Source organism: Panthera onca, chromosome C1, assembly GCF_046562875.1.
Source record: "Panthera onca isolate mPanOnc1 chromosome C1, mPanOnc1 haplotype 2, whole genome shotgun sequence".
NCBI classification, from domain to species: Eukaryota; Metazoa; Chordata; class Mammalia; order Carnivora; family Felidae; genus Panthera; species Panthera onca.
The window spans coordinates 196,078,690-196,105,216 of NC_138346.1; the positions used below are offsets into that span (position 1 = coordinate 196,078,690).

A 26,527-nucleotide genomic window follows, 5' to 3' on the forward strand; every position below is an offset into this window, starting at 1 on the left:
GTCCCCCTCCCTGTTTTTAGATTATTTTTGTTTCCCTTCCCTTATGTTCATCTGTTTTGTCTCTTAAAGTCCTCATATGAGTGAAGTCATATGATTTTTGTCTTTCTCTGACTAATTTCACTTAGCATAATACCCTCCAGTTCTGTCCACATAGTTGCAAATGGCAAGATTTCATTCTTTTTGATTGCTGAGTAATACTCCATTCTATATAGATACCACATCTTCTTTATCCATTCATCCATCGATGGACATTTGGGTTCTTTCCATACTTTGGCTATTGTTGATAGGCTTCTATAAACATGGGGGTGCATGTGCCCCTTCAAAACAGCACACCTGTATCCTTTGGATAAATGCCTGGTAGTGCAACTGCTAGGTTGTAGGGTAGTTCTGTTTTTAGTTTTTTGAGGAACCTCCATACTGTTTTCCAGAGTGGCTGCACCAGCTTGCATTCCCACTTTTTTTCTATTTTTAATCTTATCTTTATGTCTTTCATACTACTGGTTTTCTTCACATATATAGTGATCCTTGATCATTCATATTTTAAAGGAAAGTCTAGATTAATTTTTCCAGGTAGCAGATATGGGCTACCTGTGTTGCGATTATATACAGATATCGTTACCCACTAGGTCTCTCACATGAATAATAAGTTAAATTGAGTGTGTAGTAGAGATGAGCAGGCAGGGGGCAGATTTTAGGCTAAGAGCCCTTATATCCTCGAATTAAAAGAACTTTACTCTGGGATACCAACTCACACCTTAGCAGCCCTGATTCTTTCAAGGGAGTTCCTATTTTTTTCCTCTAGGAGGAAAGACAACCCTCTCTCCTTTATGTGGGGAACAGATGCCTGAATGCCTCTTCACTGGTTTTGTGGGAAAGGATGGAGGAGAACTGGTCTCACCTGCAGCTTCTCAGCTCCACTTCATTCTCAGCACACTTCTATCTACAATCCATCTTCCGAAGTTTTATTTTAAGTCTCCTCTGCTGCTGACCCTCCCATTTTGCTTTTTGTTATAGGCTCTTCTGCTTTACCAGTCTTTACTGTAATTTTATTAGGGCCTTGGGGGAGAGGAAAGATTAAAATATGTTCTCAGAATACCATCTTGAACCAGACACGCTCATGTTATTTTTTTTCTCTTTGCTAGCTCTTTCCTGCGGGCTTCCTGAGGCCCCTAAGAACGGAATGGTGTTTGGCAAAGAGTACACAGTGGGGACCAAGGCTGTGTACAGCTGCAGCGAAGGCTACCACCTCCAGGCAGGTGCCGAGGCCACAACAGAGTGTCTGGAGACAGGCCTTTGGAGCAACCACAATGTCCCCCCACAGTGTGTCCGTGAGTCCTTGGGCAGTGGAGATGGGCATAAGGAGGGGCTGGGTATGCAGCTGAAGAGATTCCTACAAGGAGTGAGCTAAAAACCCCATAATGAGAGGAGCGCCTGGGTGGCTCAGTCAGTTAAGCATCCAACTCTCAATTTCGGCTCGGGTCATGATCTCACAGTTCGTGAGTTCGAGCTCTGCTGTGGGATCTGCACTGACAGTGCAGAGCCTGGTTGGGATTCTCTTTCTCCGTCTCTCTCTTCCCCTCTCTTGCTCACTCTCCATCTCTCTCTCTCAAAATAAATAAATAAACATTTTTAAAAAACATAATAAAAAAAAAAGCAGGTACTTGGAGACTGGGGATTCAGGGAGCAGAGACAGGTGGATAATGTCATCTACCAAGTTGGGCTTCCATTTGAAATTGCTCTCAAAACATTGATAGAACATTGCACGCTGAGATGTTTCCATAAACCATCACAGAATTTCGGAATAACTTGCTCCAGTTCCTTTTAGAAGGAAAAACTAGCAGAATAGTTGCACAAGTGTCCTTTCATCACAAAACTCTAAAATGTCAGAGGTACAGTTCAGCTTTCAGGCTGGAGTCACAAACTGGCAGCCTACTAGGTCATAACAAGTCTGAAGATACAAGCTTTTGCACTTTGGTTTGATTTTGTTTCTTTGGCCTGTGGTATGCTTTATGGAATTTTTCATTGCTTCCCAACATTTTAAAGTTGGGAGAGTTTACATAAAAATCCATAATTCTAGCTTCTGGTGAAAAATGAAGACCTGACCGAAGAGAACTTACAAGTTTCACATGTAACAATATGTACTGACTAACCTCCACCCACCACCCGTTTTTTTGTTTTGGGTGGGGGGGGGGGGGTTTGGATCTGCCCACCCCAGTTTCCTGCATTCCCCACCCAGCCCATTTCATTCATTTAACAAACCTGCCTGGCAGCTGAAAATTCTTGAATTCATCATTACTGCATTACAGTCTCCCAGTCTCCAGCTCTGGAGTCTTGCCAGTGTCGTCCATAATTAATTTAATTAATTAATTAATCAATCAATCTTCCTCCCTGCCCCTTGTCTCCCCAGCTGTGACCTGTCCCGATGTCAGCAGCATCAGCGTGGAACATGGCCGATGGAGGCTCATCTTTGAGACACAGTACCAGTTCCAGGCCCAGCTGATGCTCATCTGTGACCCTGGCTACTACTACACTGGCCAAAGGGTCATCCGCTGTCAGGCCAATGGCAAATGGAGCCTTGGGAACTCTATGCCCACCTGCCAAAGTAAGCCCAGGATGGGATGGTGGGCAAGTTGGCCCAGTGCCTCCTACTTGAACTATACCATACATGGGGAAGGGGAGAAAGGAGGTATCACAAGGGATTGCAGTGTACCTCTTTTTGAACTCTCATCTAGAGTCAGGAGCTGGGGAGCTGCCTACTCCTTTAAGGAAGTACTTCTCCGCATCTTATTAAAAAGCTGCCTTTGTCCAGGAGAGCATCCACTAATTCACATATTCAACATTCACGCCAGGTATTATAGAAGTATGAAGATAAAAGGTTGTGACACCTACCGAAAAGAAGCTTATGGTCTGCTGGAGTGGCAGACAAAGTAAGGAAGCAATGCTTATGGGGTGTGAAAGACCCGTAACAGGAATGTGTATAGGAGGAATGGGTATAGCACAAGGGGCAGGCACCTAGGTGTGTCTGCCTTTCCTTCTGCATTGTTAGTTGTGTTTGTTGGTGTCTTCAAGACAGTTTCCAAGGTCAGGGTCCCTGGGGAAGCAACTCTGAGACAGAAGTTTATTATGGAGTACTGTTAGGATTACTGCCATCTTGTGTAAGGGAAGGGGAGGAAGAAGCCCTGGGAAGATGGTGAAGTTGAGCTCTGATGCACTATCAGTGAAGCCCTCAGCTGACCCTGCAGGGAGCTCTGAAGCTGGGATGGTCCTTCAGAACTGCCACAAGTTGGAGCAAGAGGCCTTTATGCCTACACAGTGACCAAACTTGGGGTACAGGATGCCCCAGGAAGAGGGCATGATCTAGATGGGAGGACTCTGCAGCCAAGGCTGTCTGAAGAGGGCTAGTAGCTGAGGGTCATTTACCAGCAGCTGGGGAGAGAAGTCCTTTGGTCCTAAGTGGGGGTCTAAGTGGCCCACCACAGCACCCACTACAATAGGGATAGACTCATAATATTTACGTAATCAATACAGATGTGATAGAGGAAGTAGGTGTTTGTATCAGGGTAAAAGGAAATAGCTTGTCATTGAGCAGTAGAAAGTTTGCGATTGGGTGGGAGAAGGAGTGATATCCTCCCTACACTGATGATTCAAGTCACTGTTGTCTTTATGTATCCAAGTTTAGACCCCACCATGGACTATAACCATGTGTGTGGCAGAGCAGAAGTCACAAGGGTCTTAACAGCTTTATCACCATGAAGGATCTCACATTCAGTGTAGTCTTGGCCATCGGGCCTCATCTCACATGCCAGCCAGTGGCCATCTCCAGTGCCCTATTGAGAAGGAATAGGAGGCTTCTGCTGCACTCAGCAGAAAGGACAAGGGATTGATTGGTAGTGTCTGCCCTGGACACCAAGGACACCACAGAATCTCTGCCTCTAGTGTAGTGGTTCCTAACCAGGGTACATATCTGAACTGCCTGAAGAGTTTTTCTTAGAAATGCACACGCCTGGACCTTATCTCTATAGATTGTGAGACGTAGGTCCAGAGTACAGCCTGGGCATTTTAAAATCTCCTCAGGTGTTTCTGGCCGCACTTCCAGTTGAGAATCACTGCTCCAACTGTAACATCACGCAAGTCACTGCCATGTCTCACATTCGGCTCATGAGTCCCAATAAAGTTAAACAGGTCTCATCTTTGTCATTATTCTTACTACTCAGAAGCAGCCCGTGTCCCTCCCCTTCATGCTGGCTTTTCAGAGTACTTTGTGATTTCTTTTTTAGTCATCTCCTGTGGAGAGCTTCCCATCCCGCCCAGTGGGCACCGCATTGGAACACTGTCTGTCTATGGGGCGACGGCCATCTTCTCCTGCAATTCTGGATACACGCTGGTGGGCTCCAGGGTGCGGGAGTGCATGGCAAATGGGCTCTGGAGTGGCTCTGAAGTTCGCTGCCTTGGTGAGTGACCTCCCCAGGTCTATCCTCCTCATTTTTCTCTCCTCAAGGCGGGTTAGAGCTTTCTAAAGTTGATTGTAGTCTTTGAACAGCATCATTCTACCTATGGAATAAAATGCGTAATCCAAACACCAGCTATTGGGCATGCACCATGACTAAAACCCTGAACTTACTTCTCTTGGGGCACCCAAAAGAATGGGAAGAATTTCAAGTCTGATAAGACAAAGTTATAAAGTAAGCAAATGACAAAAGCACAAAAACAACCTGGCTTACAAAGGACAAAGTTATGGTTTCCCCCACGGCTAATGCATTCTCTACCAAACCTTAGATTCTAAGGTTTTCTCTCCTCTCAATTCTTTCTTGGAAACCTCAAGTCCAAAGGAGAGTCTCAGCTACACACAGACCTGACAGCGTAGATTTGAATGTCTGTTCCAGACTGAACAGTGCTGCCCTCCCACTGTCTCAGGCTTCTTGTTAGGGATACAGTCATGAATTATTTCCATACAGATTCAAAGAATACCAGTGGAAATTCTAGGAATATACTCTACCCAAACCCCACTCAATAAAAGTAACCCACCTAGGTTAAGTTGTCTGTGTCTCTTGCCACTCAAGGAGAAGGAAAGGTGGGTTTAGCCAAATCACCTGTTTGTGCATAGTCATTTCCAACTCAACTCAGCTGGGCTTTGACTGCCTTAATGTAGACCAGGTGCCCTCCATTCAGTAGATGTTCAGTCGATGCTACCTGATGAAAAAAAGAGGGAGACGATCCCAGAGGCAGGGAACAGTGATCATTTCTAACCCACAGACAGATACAGAAACTACAGTTCAGAGATGGATGGCCTTTTGGGATTCAACCTTGGGATTTGGGGATGCCATTTCTGTCATGCTAGGATTCCTAAAGCCATTCCTGGATAGCTACTCTCAGAAGGAGGTGGAGAAAATAATGGGTGGCTGGGTCCTTGGTCCTCTTCCTCACCATCCATGTCTCCCCAACCCTGACCAAACCCCTACTCGTCTTGTATAAGCTCCTCTTCAATTTACACTCTTTCCTCATCTCCCACCAAAGCCGGACACTGTGGGACCCCTGAGCCCATCGTCAATGGACATATCAACGGGGAGAACTACAGCTACCGGGGCAGCGTGGTGTACCAGTGCGATGCCGGCTTCCGCCTGATCGGCATGTCTGTGCGCATCTGCCAGCAGGATCATCACTGGTCGGGCAAGACCCCTTTCTGTGTGCGTAAGTATGTTATCCACTCTCCCTAGTCACGGGCTCAGACTCAACGTGGACTTTCTCCCTTGTCCTCTTGATTAGGTTAGCTGGAGGTTTTGCACGCTTGGGTACTTTTTTTCAAAGACCCGATCATTACATCTCTTGTTTTCAGTTTTGTGTATCATTAATTATTGCTTTTGTCTTCACCATTACCCTCCTTGTGGTTTCCTTTGGTTAACTTGTTTGTTCATTTTCTAGCTTTTGAGTAGCAAATCCAATTCATTTATTGTCATTCTTTCCATTTTTTACTGTTATTGATGTAAGTGCTTAAGGTTATAAAATTTCTTCCAATAACTGCTCTAATCAGATCCCATAGGTTATAATAATTAATGTTTGATTGCTGTTTAGAAATTCTATAATTTGGGTTATAAATTAATTTCTTCTTTCACTGAAAAAATTTTTAATAGTTGTTTTCTTTTAATTTCCAGGCAGAAGGGACTTTTTATTTTTATTTTGTTATTCATTTCTAATATTACTGCACTGTGTGTAATATTTCTACTTCATTGAATTTATCGATGCTCTCTTTATGGCCTAATATTTGATCAACTGTTATGAATGTTTCATGTGCATTTAAGAAGAAAGGGAATTAGGGTATAAAGCTCTGTATATAGTCATAAGGTATGCCTTGATTATGTTGTCTGTACCTTACTGACTTTTGTCCACTTGACCTGTTTTGTTCCAAGAGGTGTGTCTCAAAGTTTTCTATTTTTAGTGGTCTTCTATCTTTTCTTGCATTTCCTGTAGTTTCTGCTACATAAAGGTAGTTGCTATGTTATTTGGTACATGCTCATTCAGAACTATTATATCTATTGCAAACTGTGATTTTAGCCTTTAAAATGTCTTCTGTCACTTTTAGTAATTTGTAGTTCGACTGGCAGTGGGCCTGATATAGGGCTTACGAGTCCTTCTTTCATCCTTTTTCCATTTGCCTGGTACACTTTGAGCCATCCCTGTATTTTAGCCTTTCTGAATCTTGTACACAGCAGAGAGTTGGGCCTTACCTTGTGAGCCCATTTGAAAACCATTTCCTTTAATAAGTTAGTTATACTCATTCACATATATTGCTGTGACTTACATGCTTGGTCTTATATCTGTCGGGTTTTATGTAACTATTGTGGGTAAGATATACTCAGGAATTTCTTTCTCTATATGATGTTTTCCTTACTCACCACCCTCCCCCCCCATTTCTTTTGGTATTTAGGGAAGTTTGTAGGCTTTTATGCCCATTTCCTGTAGTCAGTGCACTGACATACCAGGATCCTTTTTCAGTTTGTTCACATTTACAATAGACTTTCTCTAGATCAATATCAGGCCATTCCCTGCTCCTCTCTTCTCTTTTCCGAACAGTCTTGCTTTCCACAAAGGCTTGCAACAGAAGCATGAGACACATTTTGCCTGGGTGGCACGTTTGTTTTTCCACTTACACATACTTTAAAGTTTATAGCATTCTCTGTCTTTTGGTTATGCTGCAGGCCTGGGCTTTCTACAGTTTTATTCGTTCTTCTTGTTAATCTGCATTTTCCTCGTTTTTTGGATGTAGATGACCACCATTCTTCTCAGCTGCCTAGAAGTAATTTGGAAAATTCTTCACTTTTTAAAGTTCCCTGAAGTGAGCCTTTATGTAAAGTGCAGGTTGTGTTGTTTAATTTTGTAATTCTTCTTCATTTGGCTCTTCCTATATGAGATGGAGCAATACAATAATGAGACTTATTGAATGAGCAATGCATGAAAAATTATTCTTAATAGCTACTTAAGTATTAGGATTACACAAAGCAAGACCCATCTCTATTCAGTCACTCTTCCAGAGGAGTCTAAACTAAACATTTGGTTTCATCCAGAAGATGCAAATTCCAGTGCCTTCAAGGAATTGGCACAGAATGTACATGCAGAGATGTGGGTTATAAATAATAGGGAATGCTGGAGTCAGAAAATAAATGGAGAATGTCTGCCTAAAGATGTTTAATTTTAGAGCTGGTATGCACTGAAAAGCAGTGTAGTAAGGTATTTAGACACTTGGACCCAGGACCTAGATTGCCCGGATCCTACCCAGAATCCAGTACCTCTTGGACCAACCCCCATTTTATTCTGGAGTGCAGAGATGTGGGGAGTACCTGGAGGAGGAAGAAAAGAGAAAAAGAACAAGCATTTATAAGTGATTACCCTGAGGTGGGCACTGTGTTAGCTGTCACCATGTGTAAATCCAAGGTTTCCATATTACTCTCCAAACCTTCTGGCAATCCCATATCTCCTCGGTTAGCTCTCTCATCCATCCCCAAACAGCTACTGCACAATTTACCTCTTCCCTGAACACCCACCCTCCACCTCCTCCGCCTACATTCGCAGCAGATAGCGAAGGCAGATAATGAACCTGGCCTGAAATCAGAGGAGCTGGTTTCAGAGCTCAGAGGAGCCACCTGGAAACAGTGCCCCCAAACAAGTCTCCCGACTGCTCTGAGGATGACAATGGTGCCTACCTCACAGGGTTGTGGGGACTAAATGAAATAATGCAGAGAGACCCCAATAATTATTAGCTGATTAGATAACCTCACTTTCTATTTTGCAGAGATGATAGAAGCCATCAAACAATAACTCCTTCTGCTTCCTGCTTCCCACCCACACATCTATTCTTCTCCCTTCCCTCCTACCTCTGTAGAAGAGTCTCTCTCTCCAGGCCCAAGGCTGTGCCCTCCACTGATTCTCAGATCCCCTCCCTCCTGCCTCCTCAGCGAACTTAATCTATTTTTAACTGTCTCCTCTTTACTGCTTACCTTTCCTTTCTATTACTTTCCCTCAAGCCCCCGTTAAGTGTTCAAGCTTCACAGAGACCTCTATTTTCCTTCCTAGTGGGGTGTTCTCCACCTCTTCTTTGCAGCCTGTGCCAATCAGGGTCCCCAGAGAAACAGAGCTATCTGGGGTATCTGACACCTCTTGAGGCTCTCCCTGAGGCTTCTGGGACACTCCCACCCCCTGCTGGGCTTTATTTTTTTCTACTTTGCTGACCACCCCTCGGTTCCTTTGCAGGTGCTTTCATGACCTGTCCTTCAAGAGGTGGTACCCCCAAAGGTTATACTACAAAACACTCTTCTCTCACTTTTATTAGTGGTCCTTAGCCTTTGAGAAGGGGCCTCGTGACCTTTTGTGAATCTGGAAGAGGGGTGAATCCTCTCCCAAGCACACTGCACCCACCCAATATTTTGCATATCATTTCCATGAGTTCAAAGACCCTGTGAAGATTGTCTCCCCTCTCCCACCACCTTGCTGATCTGGCAGGGTCCTGTTCATCCATGAGATCCAGTGTAGATGGCATGCTGTTTCCTCTGGGAACCCTCCTTAACCCACTCTCTCCCCTGTGGAGGATAGATGCCCCTCTTCTTTGTGGGCCTCTATCTCAGCACCAGCACACTGTGTTCTAACAGTCTGCTTCCCTGGACTGGGAAGTGGCTCCCTGAGGATGGAGACCATATCATATTCCTCCTTGTATATCATCAGAGCAGAGCAAGGTACCTAGCACATAGAAGGAATTCAGTAATGTTGAATGAAAAGTAAATGTCTGAATCTATTTTCAAGGCAAACCTATTAATGCAATTCAAAATCCTTACTTTAGAGATACAGAAAGTGAGCTCGGAGTGAATTGTCCAAAGTAAGGAAAGGGCAGAGCTGAGTAGTAAATCCTGGTCTGCTGGCCTCCATAGCCCACCCTCATCCTAGCACACCAGGCAGTCTCAAACCCCTGCAATCCACTAACACATGTGTCCTGCTCTGCTCGGCCCTCTCTGCTAGAGTCAGGGATACTACTGTTGAGATTTACATAAGAGAACTGACCCAGAATGATGCCAGAGTTGGCCACAGCAAAAACTGGGCCCCGCCTCCTGCCTGCTCTTGCTCCCCCATCTCCATTCACACCATCATGGTTTGGGGTGGGCTCTTCGTGGATCCAGTTGTTGGGGTAAGAAAACATTCCTCATGGTTTCTCAGCCTCAAAATCCAGAACCAAGAGAAAGAGCTGGCAAAAGCATCAACTGAGACTTCAGTCTGAAGAGACTAGGTAGGGTACCAGGCAGGTGCTACAGAGAACTAAGGGCTAAGGAGCAAAGCAGAAGCCCTGGCACCCACACATCCATGTGCTCACCGGTCTTCCAGTCAGCAAGTATTTATCAAACTCCTCCTGTATGTCAGGCACTGGTCCCGACCCCAAGGATGTCGCAAGAAACAAATCAAAGAACCTGCCCCCATGGAGCTGACCTTGAGGTGGAGGGAGATAACAATGAACAAACAAAGAGCTGCATGTAGAGCATGTCCGTTACTGTGGAGAAAAGTGGAGAAGGCAAGGGGCCCAGGGAAGTGCTGGGGAGGTTGTTTATTGGGTCATAAGGGATGGCCTCACTGAAACGGTGACATTTGAGGGGAGACCTGAAGATGTGAGGGCAGGAGCCAATGGATGTTCTGGCAGAAGGGAAAGCAAGTGCTAAGGCTCTGAGGCAGTCACTTATTTTCAGGAGACCTCAGAGAGACCAGTGCCAGTGCATGGAGGGATCAACTCCAGCTCCAGGAGCAAGGATGAAGCTGGGACAAAGTGGTGACCCTCGCACTCTGGGGCCAGGCCTTAGAGCACTGGGTTCTCCCCCACTGCCCTGCCTATAATTGAACAAATCACAAAATAAAATGGCCTGCAAGGATTCCAGAATATCACCTTTATTACTAATAAAGCCTATGTTGGAAGCCATAGTTTAAAGTAAAAGCCATATGGGATCTGCTAAAAAAAAAAAAAAAAAAAGCAAACCCAGAATGGGGTGGATTCACACCATCAGAGGCAAGGCTGCAAGGACAGCACCTCCCCCGCCCCATTGTTGGGAGAGCCTGTCTCCAGGGGAGCAGCAGAGAGCACTGCCACTCACAGGCGCCGGGTCCCAAGAGGAAGAGGGCAGAACTGGGCCAAGCATGACTGCTCATTCTTCCCAAATTGCACAGAGAAGGGCCAGAAATTACACGGATTGAACTCCCTTCATCTGGAAGGAGTAGAGGGGAAGGACTGTGCTCTCAACAGCTTTGGCTGAGCCACTGGTCTGGCATGGGGAGCAATCCCTCCATTCGGGTGTAGTTAGCATTGACTCTGGCTCTGTCAAGCTCAGCCAGGAAGTAGGTTGGGCCTGAATCCGCTGAGGGGTAGTCATCGCATCCAGTGATGGAGAGTGGGCATGGGGTACGACAGGGATAGAGGCAGAGAAAATGAGCAGGACTGACGACCCAGACAACAGAACTACAGTCCAGGCCTAATGCCTCATGGGGAGTCACAGAGTGATTTCTCTCAAGCTGTCCAAGCTACAGATGTGCCTTCAAGGAAGAAGGTATGTCCCCATGCTGATTTCAGGAAATAAAGGTTTTACAGCTAAGAGACTATAGTTAGACTTAGGCCTGAACTTCACTCATGGGCATGAGAAATACCAGGTGAGAAAAAGGATGCACTTTAGGGGTATGGAATAATAGGAGGGCTTACCTATTTTCTGTTTTGGTTGCAGCAATTACCTGTGGACACCCAGGCAACCCAATCAACGGCCTCACTCAGGGCAACCAGTTTAACCTCAACGATGTGGTTAAGTTTGTTTGCAACCCTGGGTATATGGCTGAGGGGGCTGCTAGGTCCCAGTGCCTGGCCAGCGGGCAGTGGAGCGACACGCTGCCCACCTGCAGAAGTGAGTCACCATTCTTCTCCCACCTCACCCCCCGTACCGCTACCATCTGTGAGGGTGACCCCGCAGCACAGGCCAGTGGATTCAGTCCTGGTGTTATTTTGATTCGGATAGGGAAAACTGAGGGCAAAGAAGGCTCATAAATGAGGACTTTCTCATCCCCCAGATACAGCCATGTAAGATTTCATCATTGGTTATATAAGCAAAACAAACAAGTTGCACCTTTGAAAACAGAAATGGAAAGCAGTCTTCTTGCTTACATTTCATAGAACAAATAACTCATCCTTATCATATAAAGCCCCATTCTTGACAAAAGAAAAAATCAGAAAACTTAGAATGAAAAATAAAAAGCAAAGAGCATAGGGGTTTGAATGAAGCAGGGAGGAAGAAAAGAACCCAAGAAGCAGAGACTGAGCAGAGGATGTTCTGGCCTCATCTGGGCTACTTAAGAAATAGTTTCTAAAGCATTTCATGGCTGGTCACAATAGTAGGGGCAAATGGAGCTGCCTCATACCAGGAATAGCCTGGCAGACTCAGTGACATCTGAGTGGAGTGTCAAAGCAGACAGAACGTGAACGACCCCAGCCCTGACATGGAGCTTGATCGAATCGCTATAGTCATGAGGACACAGTCTCTAGGAGGATGGCTCCTCATTGCAGTATGTGGGGGTGCACGGTGATTGGCTGTGCAGTGTGTCACAAGTCATTTGTAACTGATATTAAAGGACCAAAATTTTCAAATAAATGAAGATGCATCACAACTACCCCTAAAAATAACATCCCTCTCATAACATTTTAAGATGCCATTTTGAGTGAGAGAAAGTCCCAGAAAACACAGGGAAAACTTCCATAAGCTGGTGTTGGGCCTTCCTTCGATCATCTGTTCAGGCAGGAAAGAGTTTAGAACTTGGTTGCTTTGGGGTATTGTTATCCCACATCCCCTATCAAGAGCTGTGCTCCATCTCCCCAACATGAGATACAAATTCTCCTGTAACTGCAGCTCCTGCCCCCACAGGCCCCTGCCCAGAGTAACAAACTCAGGACCGGTCTCGGAGTCAGAGGGCTAAGGTAAAATCTTAGAAGTCATGGCCTCCAGTCCTGCTCCCACCAGCCCATTGTCTACCCTGACAGAGTGGCCAGTCTAAAATGCAAATCTGATCAAGCCATTCCCTGTTTGAAATGCCTTCCCAGACTTCCCAATGCCCTTACAATGGCACTGTCCTCTGCCTCAGCCTCACCTCTGCACTGGGCCCTGGCCACACTGAACTTCTTCCTTACACGTGCCCTGTGCTCACTCGTCCCCAGGGCACTCCCACACAGTCTCCTCAAATGCGTTCTTCTCCATCCCACTTTGTCTGGATGACTTTTACCCAACCATCAAGAACCAGCTTAGGGGTGCCTGGGTGGCTCAGTCGGTTAAGCATCTGACTTCAGCTCAGGTCATGATCTCACGGTACATGAGTTCAAGCCCTGCATCGGGCTCTGTGCTGTCAGTTCAGAGCCTGGAGCTTGCTTCAGATTCTGTGTCTCCCTCTGTCTATGCCCCTTCCCCACTCACACTCTCTCTCTATCAAACAATGAATAAATGTTTTTAAAAATTAAAAAAAAAAAAAAGAACCAGCTTAAATGTCACCTTTTCTTGGAAGCCTTTCCTGCTCCACCTCCTACACTGGGCTAGATGCACTGCTTTGTGCTTCTAGAACATTCTCTGCTACCCCTATCAGAGCACTTATCAAACAAAATAATTGCTTGTTTGTCCTTTTCTCTCTAGACCAACAGTTCCCAACTGGGGATGATTTTATCCATCCTCTGCCCCAACAGGGGACAGATATCTAGAGATATTTTTCATTGTCACACCTGGAGGGTTTCTATTGGCATCTAGTGGGTAGAGGCCAGGGATGCTATTGAACATCCTACAATACATAGTTCTGCCCCCACAACAAAGAATTAGCAGCCAAAATGTCCACAGTGCCAAGGTGGAGAAATTCTACTCTCAATTGAAAATTCTGTGGTATCTTTACTGCCCAGCACACTGCTTGGCATTCAATATATGGCAATAAATAGTGAGAATCAATGCATGTTATGTATTTATTTTGTGACGCCAGCCTCTCTGAGCCTCAGAGAAGTTCGTCAAAGGTGGAAATATCTTACATTTTAAAAACTTATCAAATATTTTTTAAAAATACCTATCCTGGGATGCCTGGGTGGCTCAGTGGGTTAAGTGTCCAACTCTTGATTTCAGCTCAGGTCATGATCTTACCGTTCTTGAGATCAAGCCCCATGTAGGGCTCTGCACTGACAGCACGGAGCCTGTTTGGGATCCTCTCTCTCTCTCTCATTCTGTCCCTGCCCTTCCCCAGCTCCTGCGTGGTCTCTCTCTCTCTCTCAAAATAAACTTTAAATAAATAAATAAATAAATAAATAAATAAATAAATAAATAAAAATTTAAAAAGTGGTTAAAACACTTTCCAAAAAAGACCAACCCCTGTTGGAGTCAGCTCAGCTGCATCTGTTCTACAACGATCAGCAGCCTTGCTGCACCAGGGATAGGGCACCCAGAGACAAGGGAGTCATGCCCTCAGGGGACTCATGTATTCAAACAACTCACCATCTAGGCTGATAAGGTCAGCAGTAGAGGTTCGTGCAAGGGAACACTGCCAGGGCAGAGGTTAACCAGTCTGGGAGGAGGTGGGAAGGCTTCTCCAGAGAGCTGAGTTTAGCAAGACGTGGAAGAATGAATCCCTTAACCAGGCTATCAAAGTCAGTGATCAGGAAGTACAGCAGCCTGAGGACCAGCTCACCCTCCCAGGCAGGATCGGCTTCGTGCTACCAATTTGTCTGGACATTTTGCCATACTGGGAATGCATGCCTGTTTGGACATGTGAATTCCCGTTTAGAAGCATAAGACAATCTTTGCATCCTGGTTTCTGTGTCTAATTGTCCCCTTTCATTACAGTCATCAACTGCACCGATCCTGGGCACCAAGAAAACAGCCTGCGTCAAGTCCATGCCAGCGGCCCGCACAGGTTCAGCTACGGCACCACTGTGTCTTACCAATGCAACCACGGCTTCTACCTCCTGGGCACCCCGGTGCTCAGCTGCCAGGGAGATGGCACATGGGACCGTCCCCGCCCCCAGTGTCTCTGTAAGTAGATGTCATCGACTCAAAGTGATCACCCATGCAGACTGACGGGATGGCCCATGTCCAAGTACATGTCCTCCTCGTGCATGTGTGTGTGTGTGTGTGTGTGTTACATCACAATGACAGTCACTCTGTCTGCATCTTAGGCCCTGTTGGGTTAGTTTCTCACCAACTTATGCACTCTCTCTCTTCCTAGCTAGAGGACTTTCCTCTTTCTCTTTCCTCTTTGCTGCACTGCTATCCTCTTTAGCCCTCAGGGCGCTCTTCCTTCACAACAGACTGCCTGGCATGACACTGTCTCAAACCTTACCCCTTCCTTGCTTTTCCATAAAAATAACACATGAACCCCTTTCTTTTGAAGGACTGAAGCAGAAATGCCACAGACTCTGGAGGCAGATTGACTGAGATGTGAATTCTGGCTTTGCCCCTAAACAAGCTGTTTGGTTTGACAAAAGTCTATTAAGCTTTCAAGCCTCCATTTCTTCATCTATAAAAATGACCCTAATACCTATTCCATAGAGTTATTAAAGGGTTAAATTAGAAAAGCAGGGGGCATCTGGGTGGCCCAGTCAGTTGAGCATCAGACTCTTGATTTCAGCCTAGATCATGATCTCATGGTTATGGGATTGAGCTCAACATCAGGCTCCACACTGGGCATGGAGCCTGCTTAGGATTCTGTCTCTCTCTCTCTCTGTCTCTGCCCCTCCCCCCACTCATGCTTTCATTCTCTCTAAAAAAAAAAAAATAGAAAAGCCATAAAAAGTGCCTAGTATAGTATCTGTTACATCTCCATCAACAATGACTGCATAATTATTATTAGAAAAAATATATGGGAACAACATGCTAAAAATGGTGGGAGAGAGAGGGGAGGTGCTCAGAACCCTGATACTCAGTTACTAACCTCACACATCCACATGAGGAAACTGTCCCTTGACCTCCTGCTCTCTCCTCTTGTTCCTGCAGGTGAATCTCCACTACCCCTATATCCCTGGGAACCATTAATCTACCTTCTATCTAAATATTTGCCTATTCCGGGCATTCCATATAAATATACATGTGGCCTTGTGTGTGTGGCTCCTTCCGCTTACCTTAACCTTAAGGTAAAGTTCATCCATGTTGCAGCACGTATCAGTGCTTCATTCTTTTTTATGGCCAAATACCATTCTAGTGTATGGGTATACTATAGTTATTTATCCATTCATCCGTTGATGGACATTGGAGTTCTTTCCACTTTTGAGCTATTATGAATAATATTGCTGCACACATTTATGCCTGGGTCTTTGTGTGAACATATGTTGTCAGTTCTTTGGGGCATATACCTAAGAGTGGAATTGCTGGGCCAATTATATAGTAACTCCATGTTTAACTTTTTGAGGTTAACTGTTTTCCAAAGTGACCGCACCATCTTACATCCCCACCAGCAGGGTAGGAAGGTTCCAATTTCTCTACACCCTCACCTCCACTTGTTATGTCCATCTTTTTCATTATAGCCATGCTAGTGGGTATTAAAGTGGAATCTCATTGTGGTTTTGATTTGCGTCTCCCTAATGACTAATGATGTCATTAGAAGCATCTTTTTATGTGCTTCTTGGCCATTTGTATCTCTTCTTTAGAGAAACTTCTATTTAAGTTCTTTACCCACTTTTAAATCGGATTGTTTGTCTTTGTATTACTGAGTTTTAGCAGTTCTTTATATATTCTGAATACTATACCCCTATCAGATGTATCATTTGCAAACTTCTCCCTTTCTGTGGATTATCTTCTTACTTCTGGATAATGTCCTCCAGTGCATGAAAATTTTTAGTTTTAATGAAATCCAACTTATGTATTTTTTTCTTTTGTTGCTTGTGCTTTTGGTGGTATATTTAAGAAACCATTGCTTAATCCAGTGTAATATAATAGTCCAAGATCATATCATCTGTGAATAGATATAGTTTTATTTCTTCCTTTCCAATCTGGATGCCTTTTATTTCTTTTTCTTACTTAATTGCCCTAGCAAGAATTTCCAAGACAATGTTGAACAGAAGTGGCAAAACAGGCATCCTTCTCTTGTTCCTAGTCTTTGGAGAAAAGCTTTCAGTTTTTCACCATTAAGTATAATGTTAGCTGTAAAGTTTATGTAAATTCCCTTTAGGGGTGAGGAATTTCCCTTCTACTCCTTGTGAGGAATTTCCCCTCTACTCCTAGTTTATTGAAAATTTTTAGCGTGAAACAGTGTTGGATTTTGTCAAATGGTTTTTCTGCATCTATTGAGATTTCCCCTCTTCATTGTATTAATATGGTATATGACACTGATTGATTTTCAGATGTTGAACTACTCTTGTGTTCCAAAAACAAATCACACTTGGCCATAGTATAATACTTTTAATATGCTGCTGGATTTGGTTTACTAGTATTTTGTTGAGGATTTTTGCAGCTATGTTCATAAGGGATATTGGTCTATAGTTTCCTTTCTTTGTGATGTCTTTGGATCGGGGTGATGTTGGCTTCATAAAGTGAGTCAGGAAACATCCTTCTCCTTATGTTTTCAGAAATAGAAAGATTAGTGCTATTTCTTCTTTAAAAATTTGATATAATTCAGCAGTGAAATCATCTAGTCCTGGGCTTTTCTTTGAAAGTTTTTTGATTATTGTTTGGTTCCATTTATTTGCTATAACTCTATTCAGATATTCCATTTCTTCTTCAGTAAGTTTTGGTAGTTTGTGAACATTTAAGAATTTGTCCATTTTTGGAGCGCCTGGGTGGCTTAGTCAGTTAAACATCTGACTTTGGCTCGGGTCACGATCTCATGGTCTGTGGGTTCGAGCCCTGTGTCAGGCTCTGTGCTGACAGCTCACAGCCTGGAGCCTGCTTCGGATTCTGTGTCTCCCTCTTTCTCTCTCTGCTCTTACCCTGCTCACACTCTGTTTGTCTCTCAAAAAAATAAAATAAATTTAAAAAAAAAAAGAATTTGTCCATTTCATCTGAATTATCTGATTTGTTTGCATATGATTGTTCATGTTCATAGTTTTGGTTTTTTTCCTCTATTTTCTATTTCATTTATCTCTGCTACTATCTTTATTATTTCCTTTCTTCTGTTTGCTTTTAGTTTAATTTGCTTGTCTTTTTCTAATTTATTAAGGGGAAAGGTTGGTTTTTTGGTTTGAGATCTCTTCTTTTTAATGTAGGCATTTGCAGTTATAAATTTCTCTCTGAACACTGCTATCACTACATCTCATGAGTTTTGGTATGTTCTGTTTTCATTTTTGTTCACCTCAAACTATTTTCTAATTATTCTTCTGATTTCTTCTTTGACTTATTGGTTATTTAGGAGTGGTTTTTTAATTTCCATATGTTTGTAAATTTTTCAAATTTCCTTCCATTCTTGATCTTTAATTTCATCACATTGTGGTTGGAGAACATACTTCGTATGATTTCAATCTTTTTAAATTTATGGAGACTTATTTTATAGCTTCACACATGGTCTAACCTAGAGAACATTTCATGTGCACTTGAAAAGAGCATTTATTCTGCTGTTACTACAGGGAATGTTCCTAGATGATTGTGAGGTCTAGTTGGTTTATAATGTTGGTCACCATATTTCCTTGTAGATCTTTGTCTTGTTCTATGGGGTGGTGAAATCTCACACTATTATTGTTGACTTATCTATTTCTCCTTTCAATTCTGTTATTTTTTGTTTCATGTATTTGGGATCTCTGTTAGGTGCGTATATGTTTATAATTGTTTTATCTTATTGATGGATTGATCCTTTTATCAATATAAAATTTTCTGTGTTCTTTCTGTGTTTAACGACAATTTTTGCCTCAGAGTCTATCCTATCTGATAATATCAGATAGCTGGTCTGGATAGCCATACCAGCCTCTGTTTAGTCTCTGTATGTACAGTATATCTTTTCCCATCTTTACTCTCAGTCCATTTGCATCTTTGAGTCTAAAGGATGTCTCTTTTAGACAGCATGTAGTTGGTTCATGTTTATTATTCATTTGCTAATATCTGCCTTTTATGTATTTAATCAACATTTAGTGTAATTATTGATAAGGTAGGCTTTATATCACCCATTTTGCTATTTGTTTCCTGTGTATCTTATGGTTTTGTGTTTTTTGGCTTTTGAGTTTGGAGAGATTTTTTGGTTCTTTGTTCTATTGCTGTTTTCTTTTGCATTAAATAGATCTTTTCTAATTTAACATTTTAATTTCTTTGTTATTCACTGTGTGTTTCTTAACTCATTTTCTTAGTGGTTACTCTGGAAATTACAATTAACATCTTAACTTATAACAACATAGTTTGTAATAACACTAACTTAATTTCAGTTGTATGCAGAAGATTTGCTCCTACAAAGCTCCCTTACCTCCCTCTCCTTTGTGCTGTTATTGTTATACAAATTACACCTTTAGACATTGTATGCTTATCAATACATATTTCCAATTATTGCTTCATGCCATTTCTCAGACAGAAGAAGAAAGATTACAGACAAACAAAAAAACACTTATTCTGCAGTTTATATTTACCTATGTAGTTACTTTTACCTGTTTTAGGATTTTTTAGTTCTTCATGTGACCTCAGTCCTTTCATTTCAGTCTTCCTGTAGAATTTCTTTATAATTTAGAATTTCTTTCTAGGTTTGCTAGTGATGCATTCTCATACTCAGTGTTTGTTCATCCAGAAATTTGTTAATTCCACTTCATGTTTGAAGGATAGTTTTGCTAGCTATAGAATTCTTGGTTGAAAGTATTTTTTTTATCACTTTAAACATGTCATATTACTGATATATTTAGGCTTAAATCTACCATCTTATTTTGTGTTTTTTGTTTGTCCTACTCAGTTTCTTTTTTCTCTTTTTTTTATCGGATTAACAACTTTTATAATTCCATTTTTTCTTCTTTACTAATAAGTAAGTTATACACTCTACATTTTAATGGCTATGTTAGAAATTATAACAGGAACAACTTCACTTACCAAAGTCTAAAGTTAATATTTTTCTCTTCTTCCTATATCATACAAGAACATTAGGACTCTTTAACTCCATATGTTTTTCTGGCTTTTACATTATTGTTTTCTTATATCTTAATTGTGCCTTGTTTTTTATTTATTTATTTTTTATTTTTTGTGCCTTGTTTTTTAAAACCCACAATGTATTATTGTTGTTGTCCTGTGCAATTATTGTTTACTCAGATTTAGCCGCATATTTGCCACTTTCTTTGCTTTTCATTTCTTCTTATACCTTGTCCTTCCTCATGGGATCATTTTCCTGCTATGTGAAGAACATTCATTAGAATCTTACTTAATGAAGATATGCTGGTGGCAAACACTGTCAGTTTTTGTTTGTCTATAATACATTTATTTGTCCCTCATTTTTGAAAGATATTTCCGGTAGTTTTAGAAATCCAAGCTGTAGCTATTTTCTTTCAGCCCATTAAAGAAATTTCTCTAATACCTTCTGACCTCTTTTATTGCTACAGAGAAGTCAGCTATCAGTCTTTCACTCCTTTGAAAAGTCTGTCTCTGTCTTTGGTGTCCTGCATTTTCCCTAGTTATTAAATGATAATTTAGCTGGATCAAAGTCCACATTGACACATTTCCCTTGGTGCACTCTGCTGGCATTTATTATTAATGAGAAGTCTGCTTTCAATCTAATCATTGTACTTTTTAGGTAGCCTTATTATTTTTTTACCTAACTGACTTTAAGATCCTTTCTTTCTTGTTGGCATTCTGAATTTTTTTACACTGTGTTTAGATATTTTATTTATCCTTCCTAGGATTCATTAGGCTTCCTAGATATTTTTTGACATCTGGGGAATTCTCAGCTATCAGTTCTATATTGTCACCCCTCATTCTCTTCTTTCACTACTTCTGGGTCTCCAAATTAGACCTTCTTGTGTGATTCTCTGTGTGTCTGAAATTCTCATTCATATTGTTGATCTCTGATAGATTTCCCCAGGTCTCTCCACGTTAGTAATTTACACTAATATTATCGTTTTTTTAGGTTGAACTAATTTAAAGTTGAGCTAAAATTCTGTTCTGGATAATCAACTATCACTGGGCTTGGTGGGCTTTCCCCGTCTACCTATAAACTTAAGGAAACTTCACTACCTATAAGATCCCAAGTGACTTTAAGTGAAACCATTTTCACTGATATTGCATGATTATCATGACATTATATTAGTGGGCTAACCAAATTTTTACTTCTGGAAGACCAAGTTACCTGTGAATAGGCTTGTGGAAAATTGTAGAGTACCTTATATATCCCCTAATCAACCCAGTCAATGAAAATCAACGGTTCCTTCCAGGTTAAGGCAAACTGTTTTAATTGGTATGGATGTGCAGGGACCAAGGAAAATGCATGACCCGGGTCTATAGCATATGCTACTTCCCTGATAAAGTGCTTTAGAAAACAGTGGAAGTGCCAGAGGCTGGCCGGCCATTACTACAACTTTCATACAACTTTCAACCCACATGGTGTCCTTCTGCTGTAGGACCTAGTGTAGTCTATTAATTGCTGATTTGTATTATTGTCTTTGCTGAATTACAATTTATGCTTTTTTCTCAATCCCCTGTTATATATGTATTCTGTGTAATGCAAGAAAATTTTCTACTATTAGCAGTGCTAAATATCTGTCTTACCAATTTTTATGTACACATTTAAACTTACTTGCAGCTAGGGAAAAAAATAAAAATAAACTTATTTGCAGTTAGAAACTAAACAGCCACTGCAGTGTATCCCATTTGGACACGGGCATGAACATTGAAAACATTTTTAAATGCTTTTATATTTGATAAACTGAGAAATACAACAGCTGTTATTCACCTTCTCTTTTGTTCTTCACCTCCCCGATTTGAATGCAAATATACAGTGAATATAAGTTGTTCCTCTTTATTATCTTACATCCTTTCTTGATTTTCCTTACCCACAGCAGTTGAATGGTATTGACAGTGCTTTATTTTTTGTCACATTTTTATGGTTGACTTTTTCCTCCTTTAAAAGAATAAACCACAGGAAAGGAATAAAACAATAGAGTATATCTGGTTACTAATTTTACAGATACCCAAGTAGCCTAGATCAAGCCAATGACAAAAAAAAATAATATCAGGCATTGCATATACTGTTTCAGAGATTATATTAGATATTACCATAATTTAACACTGTCCTCAAATTAGCCAAAGAAATATTTTAAATAAGAACATCAGAAAAACAGCCAGCCAACTGCAATCACAGAAATCATTAGGAATAGCCAACGTATATGTGTTCATCAATAAACATGAGCAAAAATGTTATCAGTGTTATTCATAAAAGCCTCAAATGGGAAACAACCCAAATGTCTATCAACAAGAAATGGATGAAAAAATGCAGTATATTCACGCAGTGATAGAGCAGTCAACCTTGAAGATGGTCCCAATGACCCCCACCTGCTGGTGTTCTTGCCTTTACATAATATCCTCCTACACTGTACCAGGGTTAGTCTGTGTCAACTGGTGGTGTGTGACTCACAAAGCTCTATCATAAAAGACATTTCTATCTCCAACTTGCTCTCTTGGATCAGTCACTCTCAGGGGAAGCCAGTCAAGCCTTCAGATGACTGCAGCCACAGCCAACATCTTATCTACAAACTCATGGAGAATCTTGAGCCAGAACCATCCAGCTAAGCCACTCCTAAATTCCTGACCCACAGAAACCATGAGCGATAGTAAATGTTTATTGGAGCAATTTGTTACACAGCAAATAATACAAATGGTATATAGTAGGGATTAGCAAACTTGGCTCATGGACCAAATCCAACCTGTGGCTAAGACATAAGAATTTTTTTTTTTTTTAGAGCAATGTGGAAAAAAACAAGAAACAAAGAAGAGTATGCAACAGAGACTACGTATAGTCCTCAAAGCCTAAGATATTTACTCTCTGGCCTCTTACAGAAAAAGTTTGCTAACTCCTGGTATATTGCAGTGATAATGAAAGACGTACTGCTAAACATAGCATTGATGAATATCATAGACATAATGTTTAGTAAAAGAAGCCAAATACAAAAGAATATTTACCATATGGTTCCACTTATAAATTCCACTTATAAATTCAAAAATAGGCAAGCTAAATAATGGTGTATGAAGTCAAGATGGTGGCTTACTTTGGGGAGGAGGAGGTAGATAGAAGGCATGAAGGAGCTTCTGAGGTGCTGGTGATATTCCATTTCCTGATATGAATGGTGGTTACCTGGGTGTATTTGCTTTGTGACAATTCACTAACCTATATGCTTATGCTTACTGTGTTTTTCTTTTATGTATGTATGTTTTATTTCCATTTAAAATGAGTTTATTTGAAAAATCATTAGAGAGTTTAAATTGGACAATTTCTAGAAATCCAGAAATTTCTAATAAACTGTCATAAAATCATTTAAATTATAACTAGAGACTCCATTCCTTGCAGAAGGACAGAATGCATTCATATTATTAAAATAGTATTGCAGAAATATGGCCTTTTGTAGCAACAAGGATGGAACTACAGAGTGTTATGCTAAGTGAAATAAGCCATGCAAAGAAAGACAGACAGATACCATATGTTTTCACTCTTATGTGGATCCTGAGAAACTTACCAGAAGACCATGGGGGAGGGGAAGGAAAAGAAAAAAGGTTAGAGAGGGAGGGAGCCAAAACATAAGAGACTCTTAAAAACTGAGAACAAACTGAGGGTTGATGGGGGGTGGGAGGGCGGGGAGGGTGGGTAATGGGTATTGAGGAGGGCACCTGTTGGAATGAGCACTGGGTGTTGTATGGAAACCAATTTGACAATAAATTTCATATTTAAAAGATAAAAAATAATAAAATAAAATAAAATAAAATAAAATAAAATAAAATAAAATAAAATAAAATAAAATAAAATATAGTATTGCAGAAGAGAGTTAATTATGGTACTTAAGAATGTGACCTCTGGAGTCAATTTGCCTGGTTTTAAGAACTAATTCTACCATTGAATAGGTCTGTGACTTTGGGTAAGTTATTTTTCTTCCCCATGCCTCATTTTCCTCATCAGTGAGATTGAGATTAAAATAGTGCCTACCTTATAGGGCTATCTTAAGGATAAATAGATATATCAGTTATGTATTACTGTGTAACAAACATCTCAAAACTTAGTGCCTTCAAATACCAAATGTTTATATTTTCTTACAGTGATATAAGTCTAGAATTCAAGGCTTAGCAGGTGGATTAGTCAGAGTTCTCCAGAGAAATGGAACCAGTAAGCAATGGGAGATTATACAGATACAGATACAGGTTTAAGGGGGTGTAGATAGATCTATGTTTTTATCTATTGTTTCACACAATTATGGAGGCTGAGAAGTCTCAAGAGCTGCATTTGGCAAACTAGAGACCCAGGAGAGCAGACGGTAGTCAGAGTTTGAAAACCCAAGAAGCAGGAGAGCCAATAGTATAAATTTTAATCCAAGTCTGAGTCCAAAGATAGGCAAAGACTGATGTCCCAGCTCAAAGACAGACAGAAAAAGAGAATTCTCTCTTACTCTGCCTTTTTGTTCTATTCAGGCCTTCAAGAGCTTGGTATCAAAGAGGGCACTTGTGATAAGCACTGGGTGTTATATGTAAGTGATGAACCACTAAATTCTACCTCCTGAAACTAATAGTACACTGTATGTTAACTAACTAGAATTTAAATAAAAACTTGAAACATAAAAAAAGAGATAGATTGGATGAGGCCCACTCACAAATGGGGAGGGCTGTCTACTTTACTCAGTGTGCCTATTCAAATGTTAATCTCATTCAAACCCCCTCTCAGAATAATGTTTGGCAAAATATCTGAGCATCATGTGGCCCAGTCAATTTCACACAATGACATAAAATGAACCATCACAGCAGGGTTGGCTCATCTGTGCCCCACTGGCTCAATTAGGACTAGAGAGACCAAGATGGCCTCACCTACATCTTTGGGGCTTTGTGCCAACTCTTCTCCCTGTGGCCTCTGTCCATGTGGCTACTCTCTCTAGCAGGATGGTTTAGTCTTCTTTGCTTGGAGGCTGAGTTTTTAGAGCAAAAGAGGAAGCTATAAGATTTTGATTCAAGGGCAGAGGAAATAATAGGTATAAGTGGGAGGAGTAGGATGCATGCACACGGAAGGAAAAAAATTGTTGGTGGCCATCTTTGCAGACAGTGTGCCACAGCCAGCCTTTGGCCACCACGATTCGTATTCTTCCCACATGCAATATACAGCCCCTACCCTCAAGACTTCCAAAGTCATATCCATTTAATTATAATTTAATATATAATCCACAATTATATATTGTGTAACAAATCACCCCAAAGTGTAGCAGCTTAATGCAACAACCATTGTATCACTTCTGGTTGGCAATTCAAGCAGAGTTTACTGGAGACAGCACATCTAGCTACTGAGGCTCAACTAGACCTAAAGATCCAAGATGGAAACTTGTCAGGAAACATGGTCCCAGCTGTCACCTGGGGCATTGTGGTTGTTCTCCACATGGCCCCTGTCTCCATGTAATTTTTTATCATTCAGTAGTGTAAGCCAGACTTCCTTACATCATGGCAGCTGTATTCCAAGAAAATGAAGGCAGAAGCTGCCAGTCCTCCTAATCCACAATATCATTTCTACCACATTCCAGTGGCCAAAGCAAGTCACAGGCCAGCCTAGATTCAAGGGGAGGGGAAATGGACTCCATGCCTGATGGAAGGAATTTTAAGCAGTAGTCTCTGTAGATAATCTATAGACTGGGACACCTGGGTGACTCAGTCGGTTAAGCATCCAACCTCAGCTCAGGTCATGATCCCACAGTTTCTGGGTTCAAACCCCATGTTGGGCTCTATGCTGATCACTCAGAGCCTGGAGCCTGCTTTGGATTCTGTGTCTCCCTCTCTCTTTGCCCATCCCCTGCTCATTCTCTCCTCTCTCTCTCTCTCTCTCTCTCTCTCTCTCTCTCAAAAGTAAACACTAGATAGATAGATAGATAGATAGATAGATATGTAGATAAATAGATCATAGGCACTTAGAATAGGACTTGAAACACACCAAGACCACAGCGAGAAATAAAGATACCCATGACCTATTCATGCCATCCCCGTGTATGGCCAAAATTCCATCATCAGGGACGTCACTGGCCCAACTCACATTTTATCCCTTTGGTCACCTGTCTGGTTCATCATATATGCTGTGACCTATGCCCTTTTTGGGTACAAGCAATGACTACAAGGATCTCCTACCCTACCAAAAAGTTTAGTCCATCCGAGTCATTGTCATCTCTTCTTGAACTACTGCAGCAGCTCCCTCTTTCTTGCCACACACTGGAATGTTTCCTACATTATAGCTGGAGTGATCTTGTTAAAGTATAAGTCAAATCACATCACTCCAGTGGTGTCCCATCATGCTTATAATAAAATCTGAATTCTATGCGATGATCTGGTTCCTAGCAACCTCTCCAAACATGTCCTCCATTCTTTCTTTGCTCAGTTCATTCTGCATCTCTGGCTTTCTTGCTGTTCCTCAAAAACACTAAGCTCATTGTGCCGCTGGGCCTTTACCCCTGATGTTCCTTCCCTCAGAATACTCTTCCCACATATCTTGCATGACAGACCTCTTCAGATCATTCAAATCACTGTTCAAATGACACTTCCTCAGAGAGATCTTCCTTGATCACCTTACTCAAAAATAGCACTCAGTCTACCCCTGAATATCTTTTTCCTGATGGAGCTTTGTTTCTCTTCATAACACCCCTAGAATTACATATTTAATTATTTTTAGTCTCTTTTTTCCACAAGAATATAATTTCCATGAGAGCATAGAAATTCTTCTCCCAAACACATAAAATAGAGCCTAACGCATAATAGGCACTCAATAAATATGTGTTGAGTAAATGAAAGAACCTGGTATCAACTTATGGCAAGAACAATGGGAAACCATTGTTACAATTCAGTTACAATTTGGTGTCTCAGGAGAGGGAGCTTGCAGACCGAAGGGGACAAATTGGAGA

The 26,527-nt window shown here is 41.6% G+C and overlaps 1 protein-coding gene and 1 long non-coding RNA gene across 6 annotated transcripts in view; one reads left to right on the top strand and one right to left on the bottom strand.

Moving 5' to 3' along the window:
- The window catches only part of CSMD2 (CUB and Sushi multiple domains 2), a 599,309-nt gene that overhangs the window by 534,725 nt on the left and 38,057 nt on the right, over positions 1–26,527 (top strand). For 4 of the 5 annotated variants that reach the window (XM_078452082.2, XM_078452083.2, XM_078452084.2 and 1 more), the window contains 6 exons: positions 1,143–1,328; positions 2,408–2,602; positions 4,278–4,451; positions 5,515–5,688; positions 11,238–11,411; positions 14,364–14,552. In XM_078452082.2, the coding sequence (XP_078308208.2) occupies positions 1,143–1,328; positions 2,408–2,602; positions 4,278–4,451; positions 5,515–5,688; positions 11,238–11,411; positions 14,364–14,552 (1,092 nt within the window). The remainder of the gene's footprint in view (positions 1–1,142; positions 1,329–2,407; positions 2,603–4,277; positions 4,452–5,514; positions 5,689–11,237; positions 11,412–14,363; positions 14,553–26,527) is intronic. The other variant, XM_078452086.2, reaches the window with a different exon arrangement.
- LOC132671993 (uncharacterized) lies at positions 3,498–14,548 on the bottom strand. Its single transcript, XR_013557658.2, has 3 exons — positions 14,462–14,548; positions 5,026–5,190; positions 3,498–4,551 (listed from the first exon to the last, which is right to left on the bottom strand). It is a non-coding gene; the product is annotated as an uncharacterized LOC132671993 (long non-coding RNA).